We start from the raw sequence: 21049 nt of genomic DNA, 5'->3' as shown, positions 1-21049 counted from the left end.
GCTAACGAAGACTTTTGTGTCAGGCAGTTTGCCAGATGCAGTAGCTATGATTTCTGCGATGTTTCAGTAAGTGTAGGGTAGAGCAGCATAGGATCACTGAGGTTGGAACTGACCGGGAAAATCAGGGCCATATTTATTTGTGTCCATTTACGAAGCACATAGTAGGTGTCACGTCCTGGAGATAAAACCGAAGAGCTCTTGGGAGGTGAGAGCTCAGAAATGCCTAGTGTGAGAAAGAGCTTGGGGTGCTCTGGCTTTCGGGTCAGGGGAGCGGTGTGGAGCCCATTGAAGAGGGGGTGTCCAGTTCTTTGGTGTGCGATGCCCACGGGAGCTCTCCCAGAGCATCACGCACACTTCACGTTTCCCTCTCTCCGCACACACTCGGCTAATGCTTCCATCGGACAAATCAAAACCCTGTCCTTGGACAGGGTACAGGCCACACAGGAGTGGGCAAGCTTAAGTCACATGAAGGAGACTCTAGTGCCACCTGCTGGACAGACCCACCAGGCCCTTCCTGAAGCAGCTGGTACGTGTGTGTATGCGTGCACCACGGCTTTCAATGAGGCCAATTTTGTTTTCGCCACTTACTACGCTATGGAGTCATGGACGTGTCCTCACTGAGCTTTGATCTTCCCGCTGGTAGAACAGGAGAACAGAGTGGGACAATGAAGTGAGCTAATGGAAGGAGAAGCCCTCATGCACCCGGCATAATGCTAGGGCACCATCCCTCAGTGGCTCCCAAATCCCCAGGAACACTCCCATTTGGCTTGGACCTAGGTGTCTCTGGGCGTAGGCAGCCCCTCAGCAGCACCCTTCTTCTGCTTACCTTCTTTCCCATCTCTCCCCTCTGGGTCCAGGGTCCCTCCCATGCGTGACTCCTCACCTACCATGGAGGATCATCGCCCAGGGAGGGCCATGGCGCTCACGCCCAGGGATGTCCTTTTTAAGTGCTCAGAATGGTAAATGGCCAAGTAAATGAAATGATTCCTACCAGCCCTGATAAAGAGCTGGAAATAGGATGTAAAAAGAGACCACACTGACAGTAAATGCCAAGTGTAAAATAAGTCCAAGTGACCCAACATGAGGCATGGAAACTTAAAAGAGCTGAAAGGGAGACGTGATGAAAGACTAGGACAGTACATGTTCCTGGCTGGAGAATCCCAACACAGTCAAGATGGCAGAACTTACTGGGACATGCTCTGCCAAGTCCCATAGGGCTCGGCACTTTGGCTCCACTTCCTAAAGTAGCTCCCATCAGAGTGTGAAGGCGTAGCATTCAGGAAGCAGAAGATAGTTCATGTCCCCATCCTCTCACAGGAAGTTAGAACCTGTCTCTATCTCCATCACAGGGAGTTAGGAGCTATCATCATCCTGTCACAGGAAGTTAGAACTATAACAGGAAGTTAGAACTTCTTTCCATCCTGTCACAGGAAGTTAGAACCTATAATAGGAAGTCAGAACCTCTTCCCACCCTGTCACGGAAGGTAGAACCTGTAACAGGAAGCTAAAAGCTCTTTCCATCCTACCATGGGAAGTTAGAAGCTATCATCATTCTGTCACAGGAAGTTAGAACCTATAGCAGGAAGTCAGAACCTCTTTCCATCCTGTCACAGGAAGTTAGGAGCTATCATCTACCTGTCACAGGAAGTTAGAACCTGTAACGAGAAGTCAGAACCTCTCCCCATCCTGTCACAGGAAGGTAGAACCTGTCATAGGAAGTTAGAACCTTTAATAGGAAGTCAGAGCCTTTCCCCATCCTGTCACAGGAGGGTAGAACCTGTCACAGGAAGTTAGAACCTCTTTCCATCCTGTCACAGGAAGTTAGGAGCTGTCATCATTCTGTCACAGGAAGTTAGAACCTGTCACAGGAAGTTAGAACCTCTTTCCATCCTGTCACAGGAAGTTAGAACTATAACAGGAAGTTAGAACTTCTTTCCATTCTGTCACAGGAAGTTAGGAGCTATCATCATTCTGTCACAGGAAGTTAGAACCTCTCCCTATCCTGTCACAGGAAGGTAGAACCTATAACAGGAAGTTAGAAACTCTCCCCATCCTGTCACAGGAAGGTAAAACCTGCCACAGGAACTTAGAACCTCTTTCCATCTTGTCACAGGAAGTTTAGAAGCTATAACAGGAAGTGAGAACTTCTTTCCATTCTATCACAGGAAGTTAGAAGCTATCATCATGCTGTCACAGGAAGTTAGAACCTGCCACAGGAAGTTAGAAGCTCTTTCCATCCTGTCACAGGAAGTTAGGAGCTATCATCATTCTGTCACAGGAAGTTAGAACCTGTAACAAGAAGTCAGAACCTCTCCTCATCCTGTCACAGGAAGGTAGAACCTGTCACAGGAAGTTAGAACTTCTTTCCATCCTGTCACAGGAAGTTAGGAGCTGTCCTCATTCTGTCACAGGAAGTTAGAACTATAACAGCAAGTCAGAACCTCTCCCCATCCTGTCACAGGAAGTTAGAACCTGTCTCCTTCTCCATTCCAAGCCCTGGCTGTCCCTGTGGACACACAGGAACCTGGGCCTGGAGCACAAGGCTCAGCGAGGGGGTTGAGGAACAGACCTCACTGCCTGAACACAAATCTGGCTTCCTCACTCACTGTGACCTTGGGAAGGCCCCCGACTCTTTCAGGCTCAGTTTCCTCGCCTGAAGAATGGCACTCAGCCCACTGTCACAGTGCGGTTACAGTGATCACTAGAGAAAGCTTGATGACGAATGGCCAAGCACTTGATAGATGGCAGCAGCCATGACTGCTCGTGGCGGAGATGATCACTCCCAGGGGCATCTCCGTGACCCACCAAGAGCCCTGTATGGCCCTGACCGCTGTCTGGGTGAGGGGCCAGGCGCCTGGACGACCCTCAGCGGGCAGGGTGTGCCTGGTGAGTGTGGCCCGGGGTGGGGCTCTGCCAGTGAGAGGGCACACGCCTCGCTCCCGGCACAGCCCTAGGCCCCAGCCACCCAGCGCCCCCTGAGGGTGTTGGAAGAGGCTAGTGGCTGAGTCGGCGGCCCGGAGGTCCACGGCACCTCCCGCAGGTGAGTGAGGGGGGCTCTTCCTGTCGGCTGACCTGGCCGGGGGGGGGGGGGCGGGAGGCCCCGCACAGCGAGCCCCCCGCTTTCCCTCGTGCTCTGTTGTTCCTCCGCTTGCTGAATTGGCTCTAACCCTCTTCTTGTGTCTCTGTCCACTTTTCTTGCAGTCGCTGCGAGCGCTTGCCTTGCCATGAGAATCAGGAGTGCCCCAAGCTGCCTCTGAGAATAACCTACTACCACCTCTCTTTCCCCACCAACATCCAAGTGCCCGCGGTGGTTTTCCGCATGGGCCCCTCCAGTGCCGTCCCTGGGTACAGCATGCAGCTGGCCATCACTGGCGGCAATGAGGAGGGCTTTTTCACCACCCGGAAGGTGAGCCACCACAGTGGGGTGGTGGCCCTCACCAAGCCCATCCCTGAGCCCAGGGACTTGCTCCTGACCGTCAAGATGGACCTCTACCGCCACGGCACCGTCAGCTCCTTTGTGGCCAAGCTTTTCATTTTTGTGTCCGCAGAGCTCTGAGCACTTGCTTTGGGGCGCCGGGGGCTCCCCCTTGTCGCTTTCCTAACCCTCCCCTCCGGGATTTTAATAAAGTTTTAGCAGGCGATCCCTACACAGCATGCCTCGCGTGCCTTGGTTTTATTTCGCATGGTGGGGATTCTGTGCTGTCTCTCACCTTGGGGTGGGGGGGCGGGGAGGGGGGCAGGCACCTGCCACTGCCTGGCGCCCCCGTGCGGTGACAAAGTGTTTTTCATACAGTAGCGTGCATCTGGGGGTCCCTGTTGATGGAGGTCACCATACACCCCACCAGGGAGCCCAGGGGTGGGGAGAAGGAAGCTCGCGTGTATCATTTCAGATGAAGGATCTCTTCGTTTTGTGTTGAGCCCAAAGGATGAGGCGATCATTGGAAGATTATTGAGCTCCTTCCTCTCTTATTTTACAAATGTGGAAACCGAGGCCCGGAGAAGGGAAGGGGCTCGGCCAAAGTTTTGTGGCCCGTGTGTGGCAAAGCCAGGCCATGGGACCAGGTCTTCTGGCTCTCCTTGGTTTCCTTGCTCTGTCGCACGGAGCTGAGCATTTAATGGAGTCAGAAAAACTCTATCCTGAGATTCAAGCCTCTCGTTCTGTTTGTCTTGATGAGAGGCCTGAACTTGTGGGGAAAAGCCCCGAACACAGCTGCAGAATCTTGGATGCAGCTCTTGCCTAAATGAGGGCGGTTGCCTCTACTGGGGATTTTGCCCCCATGCCGGGAGGCGGTTAAGGACGACACAATAAATGTGCCGCTCATGGGAACCACTGAGGGTGCTTCAGGTCCTTTGTGATCCTTACCTCCAGGGGGTGCAAGGCAGGTGTCTCATCCCCATAGAGACTCAGAGAGGGCGAGTGATTTGCCCAAGATCACACAGCTGGTATTTGAACCCTGGCTTGCTGCCTCCACAACTCTGACTATTCCTTTCTATCACAATACCTTCAACATTGGCCTTGACCCACCCACCTCTCTTCATCTTCCCCACCATGATTCCAGCCAAACCATCATCACAAGTCCCTAGGGTGCCTTTCAGGCCCTGTATAATTTAGTCCTTGCATGCATCTCCAGCCTGACTTCGAATTATTCTCCCCTTGATCACTTCCCTTGAGCCACACTGCTGAGTTCTTTGCTGCCTCAGGCCCTTTGCACATGCTTTGTACCCTTGGCTTGAAAGTTGGTTAAAGCTCAGCTTAAGTGTTCCTTTCTCAGTGAGGCCTTCCTCAACACCATTGCGTTGTCTCCTCTGTCAGTCTTTCTCATAACACTTCAACATTATGCTTCTCACAGTTTGCATTTCCCATTTGTCTGTGTTTCACATCTGTCTTCTCCACCACCCAGAAGCCTCTGTGATGGCAGAGACCAGCTCCATCTCATTCAGTGACGTGTCCCTAGCTCCTGGTGAGGTGCGTAACACACACTAAGTGCTCTGTCCATGTCTGTTGAGGGAGTGGATGACTCTCTGTCAACATTGGCTTATGTCTGTAGCATTTTCTGTGACTGCCGATGCTGTTTCCGAGCAGAAACAAGAGGGGAAGGCAGAATGCCACAGAGGAATCAAGTAAAGGATATTGCAGGATCCTAAGATCCTTTCTACAATGACATGTAAGTTGGTGGGGAGGGTGTCCTGGCCTTGCTGTCTGGTAGGGAAATAAACTCTACGCTTTGCACTTTTGACAGAAGCAGCAGTTAAGTTGCCATGGAACCATGCACACTTCTAGCCAGTCACCTCAAGCCTCCAATCGGTCTCCCATACCTCTATCTGATGATGTCTGGTCTGGACCAGCACCCAGTCTCCTATCTTCTAATGCATTCTCCAAGCTGCAGCTAGAGGACCCCTCTGAAGGGCCGGTCTGGTTATGTTTCTCCCTCGTTAAGACCTTCTGTGGTTCTCTATTACGAGCAGATGAAGTCCAACTCTCTTGAATGGTATTCAAGGCTCTGCCCACCTTTCCAGCTCCATCCTAGCTCATCCTCTTTGTTCTAGCCACACAGAGTTGCTTGCCCTTCCCTGAATGTGCCTGCCCTTGGCTTTAGCATGTGCCATGCTATCCTTCTGCAAACTGCTATTCTCCTTGAAGCGTGAGCTCAGAGGTCACCTCCTCCATGAAGCCTTTCCTTATTCTGAGCTCGCATAGCCCTGGACATACTCCATCCGAACATTTTTCCTGTTATCTTGTGGTTGTTACTTTTTTTTTTTTTTTTAAGATTTTATTTATTTATTTGAGAGAGAGAGAGCACATGAGGGGGGTGGTCGGAGGGAGAAGCAGACTCCCTGCTGAGCAGGGAGCCCGATGCAGGACTCGATCCCGGGACTCCAGGATCATGACCTGAGCCAAAGGCAGTCGCTTAACCAATTGAGCCACCCAGGCGCCCGGTTGTTACTTTTTATTATCCGTACTGCACTGGGGCCTTTTTTTTTTTTTTTAAGATTTTATTTATTTATTTGACAGAGAGAGCAAGAGAGCACAAGCTGGGGGAACAGTAGGACGGTGAGGGAGAAGCAGGCTCCCCGCCAAGCAGGGAGCCTGATACAGGGCTCGATCCTAGGACTCCGGGATCATGACCTGAGCCGAGGGCAGATGCTTAACCATCTGAGCCACCCAGGAGCCCCTGCACTGGGGCCTTTTTAAGGACAGGGATTATGTCTGTATTCTCTATCATTTCAGAGTGTTTGGCCTGTAGAAGGAGTTCAGTAAACATCTGAATAAATATATGGATGGATGGATGGATGGATGGATAGATGGATGGATGATAGATGGATGATGGATGGATGGATGGATGGTGTGTGGATGATGGATGGATGGATGGATGATTGGATGGATGATAGATGGATGATGGTTGGATGGATGGATGAATGGATGGATGGTGGGTGGATGATGGATGGATGGATGGTTGGATGGATGGTGGGTGGGTGGATGATGGATGGATGGTTGGATGGATGGATGGATGGATGGATGGATGATGGATGGATGGATGGTATTTTCGAGGCTAGTTCAAATATCATCTCTTCTGTGAAGTCAGCAAGTTACAGCAGGGATCTAGTTATTGTATTCAATTATTCTTTCATCATGCTCCAGATCATTCAGATTGGAAGAAGCACTTTTCCTTCATGTCCATAGGAGTATCAAGTGGGGGAGAACTCTCAGGGGCTTTAGAGGCCATGCAGTGATGTTACAGGGTTTGCCAGAGTCTCCTGTACAACATTCCCACCAACTGACCATCCAGCTTTGCTTGCACTCTCCTTTGTTTGTGGAACTCCTTAACTCGTAAGGTGGCCCATTCCATTTCAGGACATCTCTGCTGTCTCTGTGTGTGCCTGAGTGCACATGTGAGGCCATATCTGCATTACCTGAAGGCTCATCTCTGCCTGGCAGTTCCTTGGGGCTACATGGTGATAGTCCTACATCATGCTGTGGAGATCATGCAGGGCAGAAACATAACAAAAGTTACAAGAGTTTGAAGGTCCTCCTTGACATTTACTAGTTTTATGACTTATCCAAAGTCATAGATAAGTCATTTGCCTTTCAGAGCTTTCATGGCCCCCTCATGGATTATTTTGAAGATTACATGCAATTGCAGATGAGGCATTATCTGGTATATATAGTAGGCAGTCAATAAGTGTTGGTTTCTTCATTCATTGGAAGGAACAGTAGTGTTCATTTGGATCTTGAGTTAAATGGGGAATGAAGGTTCAGAGGGTTTGGATGTGTCCAAGGTCACTGCCATCACTTCTGACTAACTCCTAGGCCTCTGCTCTTCTGACTCGATCACTGTACTAACCTTAGCTCCCAAGGGCAAATGATAATAATCATGATTGTCATTATTATAATGATAATAATCATAGCTATGATAGCTAACACGTGTACTGTTTACTGAGGCCCAGGCACTGCTCCAAGCATTTAACTCAATTAACCCTCCCAACAGCCTTGTGAGGAAAATACTGTTAAGATCCCCATTTCACATGGAAGCCTTGGAGACATAGAGCAGATAAGTAACCTGCCCAAAGTCTCACAGCTGGTATCAGGTGGGGCTGAGATTCAAACCCAGGCAGCCTGGCTCTGGAGTCTTCCCTGAAACCCTGCCCCCTGCTGCCTTGAATGTTGTGAAGAGGGCAGGATTGCTGGGATTAGTCAGTGCTGGTCGGATTGTTATTCTGGCCCCTTTTCCTAAATAATGGATATGAGCCCTATTCTATAATTCCCAGGTATAGAATTGGACGTTTTATTAGCTAAAGAGGGAGGCAATGTGGTATAGAGGGAAGAGCTGTGGAGATTAAATGAGATAATTTGTGCAAACTCTCTAAGCACAGAGAATCTGGGAAGATGCAGCAGCATAGTGTTTGAAGCTCTCTGGATCCAAAGCCAAGATCCCAACCCAACCCAAGATGGCTGGGCAAAAAATTTGAAAATCCACAGAAAAATATGCCCAACTAAACAAGATGACATGATATCCCTACAAGCCCCAAGATAACAGTTTATGTCCACCTGCATGGTCTTGGCACCTGTGCAGAAGAAAGCAGTGGGAGACTCCAGAATAGTCAACAGGTATTCCCTGGAAGATACAGTAGAAAAAGTTTGGAGCAGCAGCTGAGACTGGGAGACATTTTACTCATTCCATTCCAGTGTGTGCAAGGAGCTCACGGAAGCGTTGAGGGAATGGAGCCATCTAGCCCCTAGGAACTCTTGGAACTGAGCCAGCAGGGCTTGCCTTAAGATCAGGATCTCACACTATGAAGAAGCTGCTGGAAGAGAAATGCAGAGTTAAGTAGGAAAGAGACAATAGACTCTGGATAAAGAAAGTCCAGGTAAATGTAGAGGAATCTCAGAAAGCACACTGCCCCAAATGACAGGTAAGGGAGCTCTGTGAAGTCAGGAAAACTGCTGTGAATATGCCCTTTTCTAAAATTTCAGGAAAATTAATAACACTTGAAAATGACCAACCAAAAAGAATCAACATTGAATCTCATACAAAATTATGTAAGAGAAAGGATAATAAGGAACAGAATGACATCCCTCTGCACAATGAAAACACACCAGAAAGATATACTCAGAATCCAGATCAAAACTGTAACCTGTATCAAAACAAAGTAAAAGCATTAAGAAAATGCTAAAAAATGGATGAAAACTGTAAGTCAGAATTAGGAAAAATTGAGAAATACAGTGACAGAACCCAGGAAATAATATAAAATTAAAGCAAAAAGCAACTGCAGAAATAAATATTTGAGAGAAGGAGGGACCAAGAAGAAGACAAATTTTATAAATCAAAAAAGAAATAGAAGAGATGAAAAAGCTTGAAGAGAAAGTAACAGACATTGAAGACACGCAAAGAAGACCCAACATACAGATAATAGAAATCTCTGAGGAACGAACCCACAACAAAGGAAAGAAAGAAGTATTAAAAATGGTAACTCAAAGAAGTTTCCAGAAATTAAAAAAAAGGATTTGAAAATCCACATTGAGAGAACACACAGCATACCTGAACATACCTATTCAGAGCAGCAAATATGAAGACATAGCCTCGTAAAATTATCAGACTTTGAAGAAAAGACAAACATCTAGAGGGCATCTAGGCAAAACCAGCAACGACTTTGAAGGGGAAAAATTATATTGTCATCAGACTTGTTCACAGCAACACTTATGCTAGAAGAAGGTGAATACTTAGGATCCTCAAGAAAACATAGGCCAAGGATTATATACCCAACAAAACAGACCTGTGTGGACAAAGGACACAAAGTATTACCAACACGAAAAAGTATCAATGTGCTGGCATTAGGCATAGTTACTCTTCCAGCTACAACTAAGTGAGTGTTATAAGGAAATGGTATACTATGAATTGCTATATGTTCAAACAATGTAGATATAGCACATCCATTAAAATAGGTGGAATAGGGAGAACATATCCAAATAAACATTATTTTAAGTCCTTGTGTCAGTGGTGGTAATTTTAGGTATTGCTCTTCTGAGACTACCGTGTCAGAATATAGAATAACTACATCAATAATTATGGGATATTCTAACATCTCCTGTGTTCCTAAGAACCAGGATTCTGTTATGGAAGAAAAGAGATTCCTTTGTAATATAGAAGAGATTAAAAGTCTGTGTCATTCTTGCTTTGAATCAGAAATATCAGTAGGAACTCATGATATATTTTCCCTTTAAAAATCCACTGAAGAGGCCTGGAAGCAATGGCCAACCTAGAAGCACCCATCATACCTGGTATCTAGGGTGTGGTCTTGAAATACCATTTTCCACTAAAAACCAAAACAAACAAACACAAAAAACCAAGACTTCTTGGAGAAGTAGCTGGGGCAGGAAAAGTACAAGATGAGGCTGGACCACCCTGTTGGACCACAGAGTAAGAGACCTACTGAAGATTCCTGGAGCCACTCTGATCTTCCCTCTGACCAAAGATGGGAAAGCTTGAGTTCCAACAAAGGATAATAATTGCAATGGATTGAAATCCATCAAATGGTTTAAATCCATGAGTTCATACTAATATTTTAAAAAATCAACTGGTAACGTCTGGTGATGATGGAGAGAGAGCAAGTTCATGATCCTGAAAACCTATGAAAATAAGGCAAGAATCAGGCATTGATCTTGCTTTTCTTCTATGAATAATACCTCCTGGTAACCAGATAGCGTATGAGGGGCAGCGCTCTTTACAGAAGTATTCCAACTAACACACTAAAAAGAAATGATAGAATCGGACTACCAGCATGTTGCAATCCCCGATGGATCAGTGGATCTAGGCCCTGAGCATCAACAGCTGCTGACATCACAGAGAGAGAGACAACCAGACACCAAGTGCCCCCCAATGGAAGAGACACCACCAACTGTCATCTTGCCAAAGGCACTGGGCCTGCATCTGATCAGATCTGGATCCAGCGGCCAGTGTGCCAGAAATGCAGAGGACAGATCGACAGCCGGCATCGCACCACGAGGATGCAATCAGCGAGCCCACATGTAGGAAGCTCTATGGTTCAGAGGCTTCCAGTTCCTTAACAGATCAACTGTCTGGGAAATGAAGGGATAGAGAGGAAACCTGTAGATTAGAAAGGACTTGAGACACAGCACGTTTTTCTCATGACTGTCTTGAGGCATGCACCGTGTGATAGGAACTATAAAGAAACCCAGGTAGGCGATGCTGGGGCCATCAGGACAGGGGTCCTGGGAGGGGTAGGGCGGGCAGGCAGGCACTGAGATTGGTGTGGGCACACGAAGGGGCCTCAGATGGCAGATGAAGGATCTCTTTCTTGACCTCAGCGGTGATTATACTACTCATTAAACTACATCTTTGTTCCGGGTAGGTTTTGCATCTGTGTTTTATTTTACAATAAAGAGGATTTAAAATATGGCTAGCAAACAAGCTCCCCCCTCGTCTCTCCCCTCCCGGTCTGTCGCATGACACTGTGGGTTTGACCTCTTTGTGCTGGGCACCGAGCTGGGCGCTACCTATGCGGTCTCTCACTACCCCTGCGACCCACCTGCCCGGGGGGCTCCGGGGAGGCGGGACCATGTCTCCCATGTTTGCTTCGGCGTCCCTGGTGCCTCGAACCCAGCAGGCCTTCAAAACACACTTGTCAAGCGGGTGAATCCGCCTGCAGTTGTGGAAGCCGGAGCTCAGTCCATACAGTTTGGCAAATAGCAAAGCTTCGCTTATCCACAGCCAGGGCAGATGGGGACCGGAGTGTGGGTCCTGGTCCGGTTGGCAGGAAGGGCTACGCGGCGTCCCAGGCGAGCAGCTCGGCTGTGGAGGCCGCTGCGCTTCTCTGGCGGGGCGTCCCTGGGACAGGCGCTCCCCGCCGGGCCACCTGCGGCTCCTCCTGGAACCTGGGTCTCTGTGGGAGTGGCAGTTCCGACCTTCCCATCCTCCTCTTGTGCTGTGGTTCCCCTCAGGCTCCGCCAGGAGAAGACGGACACCGTCCGCTGCATCAGGTCCTGCCGCCCCAACGACGTCACCTGCATGTTGGACCCAGTGCACACCATCTCCCACACTGTCGTGTCACTGCCCACCTTCCGAGAGTTCACCCGCCCTGAAGGTGAGTGGCGACTCCCACGGCTGGAATGGGCGCGGGGCCCCGGGGCTAGAGAAACGCCCCTGCGAGGCGGCCTCCTCTGGGGCTTCCCAGCGCTTGAGCCGAGAGCTTGGCCCCAAGGAGCTACTCCCTGGGAAAGACGTGGATTTGCCTCTGCGTCTCCCAGTGTGCCCAGAGCGCACAGCACCATGCCGGCCCGTTCCTGGCTCTCAGCTCAGGAGGATGCTTCTTCTGGGTGGTGAGCGTTGGCTCTGGGCCAAGCGCTGGGGCGTCAGGGAGGGCTTCTGGGAGGAAGTGACTGCCACGCTGGGGCCCAGATGGTCAGTAGGAGGTAAGTAGTAAAAGTGGGGAACAGGGAGAGAGGAGGGTGCCAAGTGGAGCAGAACTCATCTGGAAGGTCTGGAGGTAAGTTTAGGGGGCGGTGGGTATTTGAGGAATGAAGCCAAGCTTTTCTGGCTGGAGTGGGAGAGGCTTGGCAAGAGACAGGCTGGGAAGATAAGCCTTGACTTGGGGTTGGGGCTTCCACTGCAAGGCTTTTGGGAGCCATCACAGGGCTGTGCCTGGTACTATTTGCGTACAGAAATGTCACCCTGGAGACCGAGGGCCTAGACTGGATCCAGGGGGCCCAGGAGTGAAGTAGGGGCCCAGGCGGCTCCTGGCCTGCTGTATAGACCTGCCGTCATAGCACCCCTTCCGCTGGGGTGGGACCTGGGGCACCCCACCCTCCTGGCAGCTGTACACCTTGCTTCTGGGTGTGCAGCCCCCATGCTGAGGCCACCCCTTCCTCTGTGGGGTCTTCATCCCTGGCCTTGCCGCGTGATTGATTCACGCAGCAAACATTTATGGAGCCTCCTAGGTGTCAGGCCCAGGGCCAGGCTCTGGGGCGCAACGGTAAGGAACAGCTCCCTGAACCTCCGAGGGGAGATGTGCCTGGAGTTGAGCCAGTGGGACTAAAGCCCACGTTTACACACTGTGATAGCATCCCACGGGGTGACACAGGGGCACATGCCAGAACATAACACCTGGTTGTGGGGGGCGTGGGGGTGACGAGGGCAGGAGATGCTCCCCAAGGACATGGTCACCTGAAAGAGCGGGTGGCCCCCTGCTCCCCTCCCCACTGACTCGTTATTCTAGAAAAGGAGAGGCACAGAATCTCTGCAGGATGGCATGGACTTGGATTGGAGAAAATCCACTGACTGGTGTTTGCCTTGTGCCAAATGACCGGTTCCACCAAACCACATACAAATCCTTCCCAAACCCCTAACGGCTGGTTTTGTGGCCTCTTGAGCAGCGCTGGTCTGGAAGTTGATTCTATAGGGAGTTGAGCGTGGCTGGAGATGCCTATTAACATCTGGGGCCCAGGAAATCCTGACCGTGACCTTTAGTGCTGAAAGGACCCTCAGTGGGCACTGGCGGTCTGCCTCCTTCACTCTACAGATGACGAAACGGAGGCCCAGAGGGAAGACGCCTCTAGATCACCCAGAGCCAGGGTAGAATTGGGGCCTTGTGCCCCCAACCCAGGGTGGTTGGCCCCGCGTTACACGGGGCGGCCGAGGAGATGGACACAACCACCAAAATGCCCAGCCCACCCTGAGAAGTGGCTTTTTTGGCCCACGTCACCACAGGGCAGGAGACCAGCCTGCTCTCTTGCCCTTGCTGACCTCTCTCCATTTGTCCCCGCGTCCACCGCCCTTCCCCTTCTTCCCAACTTCATGAAGATTTACAACTAATTACCAAGTGCCCCTCAGCCCTGCCACTGCTGCCCATTAGCCGCAGGACCTCAGGGAAGATCCAAAGCTTCTCCAGGCCTCAGTTTCCCCGCTGATCACAAGGGGGAGAGGCGATGACCTGTGAGCCCTCAGGACCCCTCCTCCGCCTTCTCGGTGCAGGGCTCGCCGGCCCTGGGTTCTTGGGACCCGAGGGTGCATCTCCGGGGGCTCCATGATGTGCTTCCCTCCCGCAGAGATCATCTTTCTCCGGGCCATCATGCCCGTGTATCCTGCCAACCACGCCGACATCATCTTCGACATCACCGAAGGGAACCTGCGGGACTCCTTTGATATCATCAAGCGCTACATGGATGGCATGACTGTGGGTGAGTGGCTGGAGACGTTCAGGTTCTCCCAGCCAGCGGCCTCGTGGAGGCCCGTGGTGCCAGGCTGCTGGGAAAACCTCTCTGGACCAGCCGATGTCCCATCTGAGTCCCCCTCCTAAATCCCTCCTATTCTTCAGGGCCAGCTGGAACCCCCTCCTGCCCCCTCCCAAGGCAGTCACAGGCAAGGAGTGGGCTCTGCTCCTGGCTGGGCTCCAGGTCTCCGGGGGCGACGACAGAAGGAATAGCAAACGGGGGGTCTGAGCCCGTGCTCTGGCCTCGGCCCCAGACCACTTGCCTTGCCGTGCGTCCAGGCGGTGTCCCGCCCGGCAGGTCACGCGCACAGCCCTTGATCGAGGAGCCTGCTGGCGCCTTCCACCGAGGTTCAGCGCCTCGGGAGCACGGAGGAGGGCTGGGGGGTGGACAGGGAGGGGAGGGATGCCAGCGGAGGCGGGAAGCAGGTGAGTCTGGGGAACTGGCTCGTAAACCTCTCCTGCACTGTTGAGTTTTAGAGACCTCAAGTTTGTGGGGAATGGAAACCATCCCAGCTACCATTTTGGACTTAGATTTAGACTCTGAGTATATTCAAAGCAGATGAGTAGCCGAAGGCCAGGCCCTGTCCTCGCGTCGGCCTCAGTTTCTCCATTGCGAATGGGGGGGGGGGCACGGGCTTTGTGGTGTCCTGGGTCGTGGATTCTGTGAGGTGTTGACCAGAAGGAGCGTCCGAGCGGGTGGCCCTTCAGCCGAGTTTTGGAACAAGGTCTCTAGGTGGCGCTGTTGGATCTCAGAACCCTGGTCCCTGCGCCCGGACACCCGCTGCCAACCCCAACCGTTGTTAAACTGGCAGCTGGAGACAGGGGATCGTTATTCCCCTGTTGCCAAAGAGCCATTTATAGCGACTTTACAAGCTCTTAAATGGGTTTGCATGTTGTAAACATGACTGAGTCATTTAGGGGCTCCCCACTCCCAGCCGCCTCCTCCGCTAGTTGGCAGCAGGAATAATTAGTTAATTACAATTAATGGTACATTAGTCCTAGCTGGGATCCCAAGGGGAGGGCATGCAGTTTGGCTGTCAGCAGTCATAAAACTTGCTGCTTGCCCTTGAGTCACTGCCCACCCTGGGCCTCAGTTTCCCCCATGTTAGATGACGAAGCCCTGCAGGGCCCCAGGGATGAGGGCAGACGGGAGGAGGGAGGGTCAGGCTTCGTCCCGCTTGGGTGGGGTGGTGGTGAGCTCTTCGAGACACTGGCGTCCAGAAGCCCCCCTCCTAGCAGCCCCGTGCTTGATGCTAGGCCGGCGGGCGCCACGCAACATGGCCTCGTGGGGGTAAATCTCGGCCTCGCGGGGGTAAATCTCGGCCTCGCGGGGGAAGTCACAGCTTCGGAACCATAGGAACTGGACTGAGAGCCTTCAGCTTCACTCAGTTACTCTTGCCCTTCTGCTCCTTTCCCGAGCCCTCATCTGTACCGGGCCCTGGGCTGGACACTGCAGGGACAGGTGAATAAACACCATGCAGACCCTGCCGTCGGGGCCTTTGCCATCCAGTGGGGAAGAGAGATGGCCCCACAAGCAGATCATCAAAATCTGACACTCCAGAGACTGACAAGCCTCCATGGCCCCAAGAGAAACCTCTTGGGGGTGGCTCCTTGCTGCGTTTTCGCCTTGCGTTCCCAGCTAAATCCCTCCTGGGTGACCTGCGCCCGGGGGTTGGGCAGCGGCTGGGCCCGGATCCAGTGCCCACCAGCGCATTTTTCTAGCCGCATCTGTACGCCAGACAAAATCGACCTGGGAGCCTCTGTTTCTCGGCTTCCCATCCACTGGGGCAGAAAATCTTGGCGTGTCGAAGCCTGGAGGCTCCTGGAGACCATCTCTTTCCAACTCCTTTGTAGAGGGGGAAACCGAGGCCCAGAGAGGCGTGAGGGTGTGCCAGCCTTCTCACAGTGCCTCAGGGCAGAGTGGGGAACAGAACGGAGCCCCTGGGAATGGAATGTGGATCAGGTCACAAAGAAAGAGCGGCTGTCCCTCACTGCGCTCGGTCACGCGTGCCCTGGTCTTTGGAATCCGGGCTGGGGCTGCGTGGAGGAGGGCCCAGGCTGGCCTCGGAAAATTCGTCCTGCTTCCGGTGGGCCCGGCCTCCTCTGCTCCTCGCTCTGATTGCAGGGCATCCATCTGGCCAGGACCCCGTGCCGGGGTCCTCATGCCAGTGTCATCTCCTGGGTAGAGGACTGAGGCCAGGGGAGTCCAGATGGCAAGGTCCCACTGGGGTAGGACCTGGACTGTATGTCGGGTTGGACCCTCATCTCTATGCCCATCCGTCGCTGCCTTATTTCTCTGCTTGGGTCTCTTCCCTGGACTTCCTTAACCCCACCTCTTCCCCTCTCCCCCTCTATCCCAAATAACTCCTGTGCACCCCGGGAGCTCTGGGCCTCCGGGGGTGGCCATGCTGGTGCGTGCTGGCCCTGGACACGGGCACAACGCTGCAGCTCCAGGCCTGTCCACCTGCGGTGGATGGTTTGCTGCTGGACCTGAGCCCAAGCCTGAGCCGCCCGCAAGTCGCAGCCAAGCTTGTCTACCCCGCACCCAGCTCGGTTCTCACAAACACCTTCAGGGACGGGTGTGATCGTCTCCCTCGGGCAAAGGAGGGAACTGAGTTAAATAACCACCTGGGACAGGGCATCTGAAACCCTATGGGGCCTTGGTGTTTGCAAACTTGTTTTTAGGGGCGCAGTTCTCATTTCAAGCAATGTCTTAGAAACCCTGTATGTCAGTGGAAAGGAAGAAATTGTTTTCTGGGGCCACTCATGCCTCCTGTCTGCAGGATCCAGCGGGATGTGGGGGGGCTCCTAGCTGGGCCCAATGAGAACCAGTGTGCAGCCCCAGCCGCCTGTAGCTCCTGGAAGAGACACTGACCTGCTCACAGGTGTTGGCTGAACACCTGCCCGCTTTAGGCCATGCCCTGTTCGGACACTGGACACCGGGGTCTGGAAGGCTTCCTGGAGGAGGTGAGGTCTGAGCTGAGTCTCCACACATGTGAAGGAGTGACTGACACCTAGTGAGTACCAGGAGCAGGCGTTTCCTCCTCGCCACACCCCTGTGACATGGTGGGACTATCGTTATTCCCAGGTGAGGCAGCAAGGGCCAGAGAGAGCAAGAGCCCGGTGCTCCCCAAACACCCGGGGCTGGAGCCCACTGATGGCTGGGGCCGACTGGGGCAAAGTGACTGAGGGTTTGGGTCCCAGAGAAATACGCTTGTATAAGCTGCCAGGACCCTGAGGCCACGGAGCTCCTTCTTCCCCCAAATAACAGAAGAAGAAAGTGCCCCAAGTCCACTCAGAACCTGAAAGGGCCAGGCCTTCCCCTAATGTATCCTTTAAAAGCCCGTTCTTAGCGGGGATAAAGGCGGCTCTGCAGCAGGGCTGAGCCTGCTGTCGGCCCAAAGCCTGAGCAGACATTCTGTTGCATTCCTCCTTAACCAGCTGTCAGTGAAAAATGAAGAAAGCATTTTTAGCCTCTGCAAAAATGCCCTCTTAATGCCTGAGGTATTCTCGGGCCACGACAAAGCCTTCCTCACCCAGCTCTTCGGGCTATCGGCTGCGGTCAAGGGCTGTACCAAGAAGGGGGTCCTTCTGGTACTAGCTCGGGATGGGGGACTTGCGGGGGCTGAGTCCTGTCAGCCCCCCTGCCGCGGGGGGCCGCCCCCTCCCCGGGCCGCTGGGCCCCAGCTAGCCTCAGCCCTCCCCGCCACCCTCCCTCCTCCCTGCTTCTTTTCAACTCTCTTTCCAAGGACAGGAGAATAAAATCGGTCTATCCTGAGGGTCAGCTTTGCCAACATTTCTGTGAAAACCTCCCCAAAGCCAAGAGGAGCTAGACAGTTCGTAGCTTGAGTGGCTTTTTAGACCCACCTTTCGATTTTGTATAGGCCCGCCCCGATCCTTGGCCAGTGGGCACGTGGATGGGAGATTTAGTGGCTTTTTGCCAGTCAGCCCCTCCTGCCACATACCCGTTTCGTGAGCTGGAGGGTGCTCGGGGAGCCTCGGGACAGTACGTCAGCCACGTGGGGCGTGAGCTCTATGCAGGTCGGGACCCTGGTTCCCCATCAGGCATGGACATACAGTAGGCGATCGAATATTTACCCAAGGCCACGCTGGAGGGACAGGAGCGCCCCGGCTCACACAGCCTCCAAGGGTCACAGCCTCCCGAGGCACTCCCCCCACCCTGGCAAGAAAGGGCCACCGGACTGGGATGGAGCCGTGACTACAGCTCACGTTTCCTGTTTTTAGTGGAATCCTTCACGCCTGGCCCCTGGTGTGTGAGGTGAGGTTCATAAAATTTGACTGTATTCGCGGACGTCCCTTATAAATAATGACAATAATTAAGGTAAGAACAGCCCTAAAACTACTAGTTAGTGAGCTCTCCCAGCCCCAAAATGGGCTGAAATAAAAGAGATGGACTTGCTAATTGTTCTTGCCTGGTGGAGTGGGGAGTTCTGTTTTTTCAGTCTTTGCATAATTACTGGGAGGGCTCTAATTTTACTAAAACGAGCAGGAACACAAAAGAACAGATCAGTGTCAGCATCACCTGCGCTGTTAGCCTTGGGCCTCGTGAGATCTGCACTAGTCTTTCCACTTGAACTCTGATGTGACCGTCCCCGCGTTCCGGCTGCAGAGATCCTGGAAATAAACTATTGCGTAGAGGTTTCACGCGGGTATGAATCGTAGCTTCCGGGGCAGGCTGCTCCCCTGAGCTGCCCCCATGTCCCTCCGAGCAGCCGCTCCCCCTTCGCGTTCTGATTAAATCGTGGCGGTCTGCAAGGATCCAATGGTGGCCGCGCTAACGCAGCTCCCTGGTCCCCCGTGGGCAGTTGGCAGTGGGCGTCGGGGCCACCAGGACTGATCGGTTAACCGGCTTGCGCATGCCACAGAGCTTCCTGTGCTGGGTGAGGAGCATGCAGTCTCTGCCTGTAGGGAGGCTGACAGTCGCCGGAGTGGGACAGGAGAGCACCGCGGTGCTGTGGGTGCAGAGTCCGGTCGCCCCTGCCTGGGCAAACTGTCGTCGCGTGCTGCCAGGAGGAGGCGGTGCCTGGATGGCTCCGCCCTGGCCAGGTGAAGAATCAGACAAGGCTGTTCCCGGACCTCGTTCCCCCCCGCCCTCAGCGTGGTGGTGTTTTGAACATCTTGACCATATCAATTTGAAGGAGGCACTATTCCTGGCCCAGGGGCGGCATGACGAGAGGCAGTGGGTGGGAAGGCACCCCACGCAGTTTGGTACTACCAGAGCAAGGGCGAGAAGAGAGGCTGGGAGGGGTCACAGGGCCGGGCCTCTGTAGACTTCCGCGGCCCACAGGGAGCCACTGGAGGTCCGTGACGCTCCTTGGGAGGCCTGCACTGCCCAGGGTGCTTCTAGATCCTTCTGCAGCCTCCTGCAGCCTCCTGCAGCCTGAGGTGGTGGTCGTCCCCACTTCGCAGATCAAAAGACTGAGGCCAGGGGAACTAAGCTGCTTGCCAGGGCCTCTCAGCTGGGGAGCATTTGAGGATGGAAGTTGGACCTGGGCCACCTGTCTCCAGAGCCTCCCACCCCCATGGCCCTCGTGGTGCACCCTGTTTTCTTCTGATCTACACCGGCTGACATCTATACCACTGGCATCTATCTGTCAGCAGCAGTCAGAGGGGATAGGTAGTGAAGCATTTCCTTTCGAGTAGCCACAGTGCTCCCAGCCATGGGGTCTTGGGTCTCAGGCTACCCCTTTGTGAATAAAGAGCCCCTCCAAGCCCACATGGTCAAGAGATGAGGTTTAAACACCACCATGCTGGGGAGGGAGCAGGGTCCTGGAACAGCCTTCTCTGATTCTTCACCTGACCAGTGCGAACTCATTCTTGTTCCCACAGGTGGCCATGGTGGTGTGTGTGTGTGGGGGGGCTGCTGCTTGGGACCCTCGGGCCTGCCTCTTCCCCATCTGCCCGCAGGAGGCTGGTAGGGGGTTCCAGGGCTGCAGTGGGGAGCTGCTCAGCCTGGGCCAAGCCACACCCCCTATGGGTACTTGCAACTTAGGGGGATTGTTTGTAGGCTGGGCAGGACTCTGGCTGGAAACATGCTTTAATTATAACCTACAAACCTGGAGAGAAATTCAGATCCCACTCTATTTGTGCCTTTGTTTCTGGAAAAGCCCTCTGGTCTGACTGTGTGTGTGTGTGTGTGTGTGTGTGGTGCGTGTGTGGGTGGGTGTGAGTTTACGGGTGAGTGTATATGGATGTGTGTAGGCTTGGGTGTGGCTAAGTGTCTAGGTCTGTAGGAGGATGCAGATGAGCGTGTGTATGCACACAGGGTTTGATTTCTGAGATGTGTGATACTTGCGGGCTTGGAGAAGGGTGACCCGATAATACCAAGGCTCAGCCTCATGTCCCCAGTGCAAAGCCACCCTGGGCCCAGGGCCAGGATCTGGAGGTTTTGCTCACGGTTTTGCCTGGGAGTGGAGAGGTCACCTGGTGCCCCTGTGTACGTTCACTCATTCCCGTGCGCAGAACCCTTTACACGCTCAGCACTTGCGAGCAAAACACTCCTCGTGCTGCCTTGTGGGCTGGCGTCGCTGTTTCTATAAGAAAAGACTGAAGGGCCGGCCCTGGGTCCTGCAGCAGGTGAGGCAGAGCTGCAGCTGGAAAGCTTGTCTGCCGCGTGCCCGCTCCGTGCTCGGTCTGCCCCGAGCTCCCTAGCCTCCTGGGCGGCTCTGAGGGCCCCTGGGTCCCCCCGAGAAACTGATGGGCTCCTGTTCTTGCCCCTGGCACCGTGGCAGCTAGTCCTGTGCTCGATAAAGTCAGAATGAATGGAGGATCATGTGATTGTCCCACTCACCTCAGAGATGGTTCCCAATGTTAGGTGTAGAAGGGATATGCCCTAATTATAGACGCCCATTAATGCAATTAGATGAAATGATTATGTGAAAGCTCCTAGCAGTGCCTGGCACGCAATGAGTGTGCAGAAAGTCAGTCCTAGTGGGACCTGAGCCTTCTCCATGGAAAGGGGTCGACAGTCCCCACTTGCCCCGCTGTCTGCCGAAGCGTGATGTGTGCCGACCGGGGCGCGGGCACCCTCGGACAGTATTCCTCTTGAAGCAAACTAAAAACATCTTCACTTTGAAATAGCATTCTGAATTTCATCTGTGAGTCTAGGGGTTATTACCCTATTGCAAGTTGACTGTCTGAAAATGATCGTAGTTGGGGTGGCCCTTCTGGGGCAAAACGTGATTGAGTCTCTGTGGCCACAGTCTGAGCACTGGACTCGGGGTAAGACATTCCGGGCTTGATTCTTGCTTCCCTGTTTCTAGGTGTGTGACCTCAGGCAGTTTGCATAACCTCTCTGAGTCTC

The 21049-nt window shown here is 53.0% G+C and overlaps 1 protein-coding gene across 2 annotated transcripts in view; it reads left to right on the top strand.

Moving 5' to 3' along the window:
- FBLN1 (fibulin 1) overlaps positions 1 to 21049 on the top strand; it is an 82702-nt gene that overhangs the window by 48405 nt on the left and 13248 nt on the right. The window contains exons 15-16 of one of the 2 annotated variants that reach the window (XM_045872343.3): positions 11459 to 11601; positions 13562 to 13693. In XM_045872343.3, the coding sequence (XP_045728299.1) occupies positions 11459 to 11601; positions 13562 to 13693 (275 nt within the window). Of the gene's footprint in view, positions 1 to 3201; positions 3650 to 11458; positions 11602 to 13561; positions 13694 to 21049 lie in introns of those variants that run through there. The other variant, XM_045872344.3, reaches the window with a different exon arrangement.

This window comes from Mirounga angustirostris, unplaced genomic scaffold (assembly GCF_029215605.1).
Source record: "Mirounga angustirostris isolate CCGP_5_RB_7025 unplaced genomic scaffold, mMirAng1.0.hap1 SCAF_5, whole genome shotgun sequence".
NCBI classification, from domain to species: Eukaryota; Metazoa; Chordata; class Mammalia; order Carnivora; family Phocidae; genus Mirounga; species Mirounga angustirostris.
This window is presented reverse-complemented; position numbering and strand designations above follow the sequence as displayed.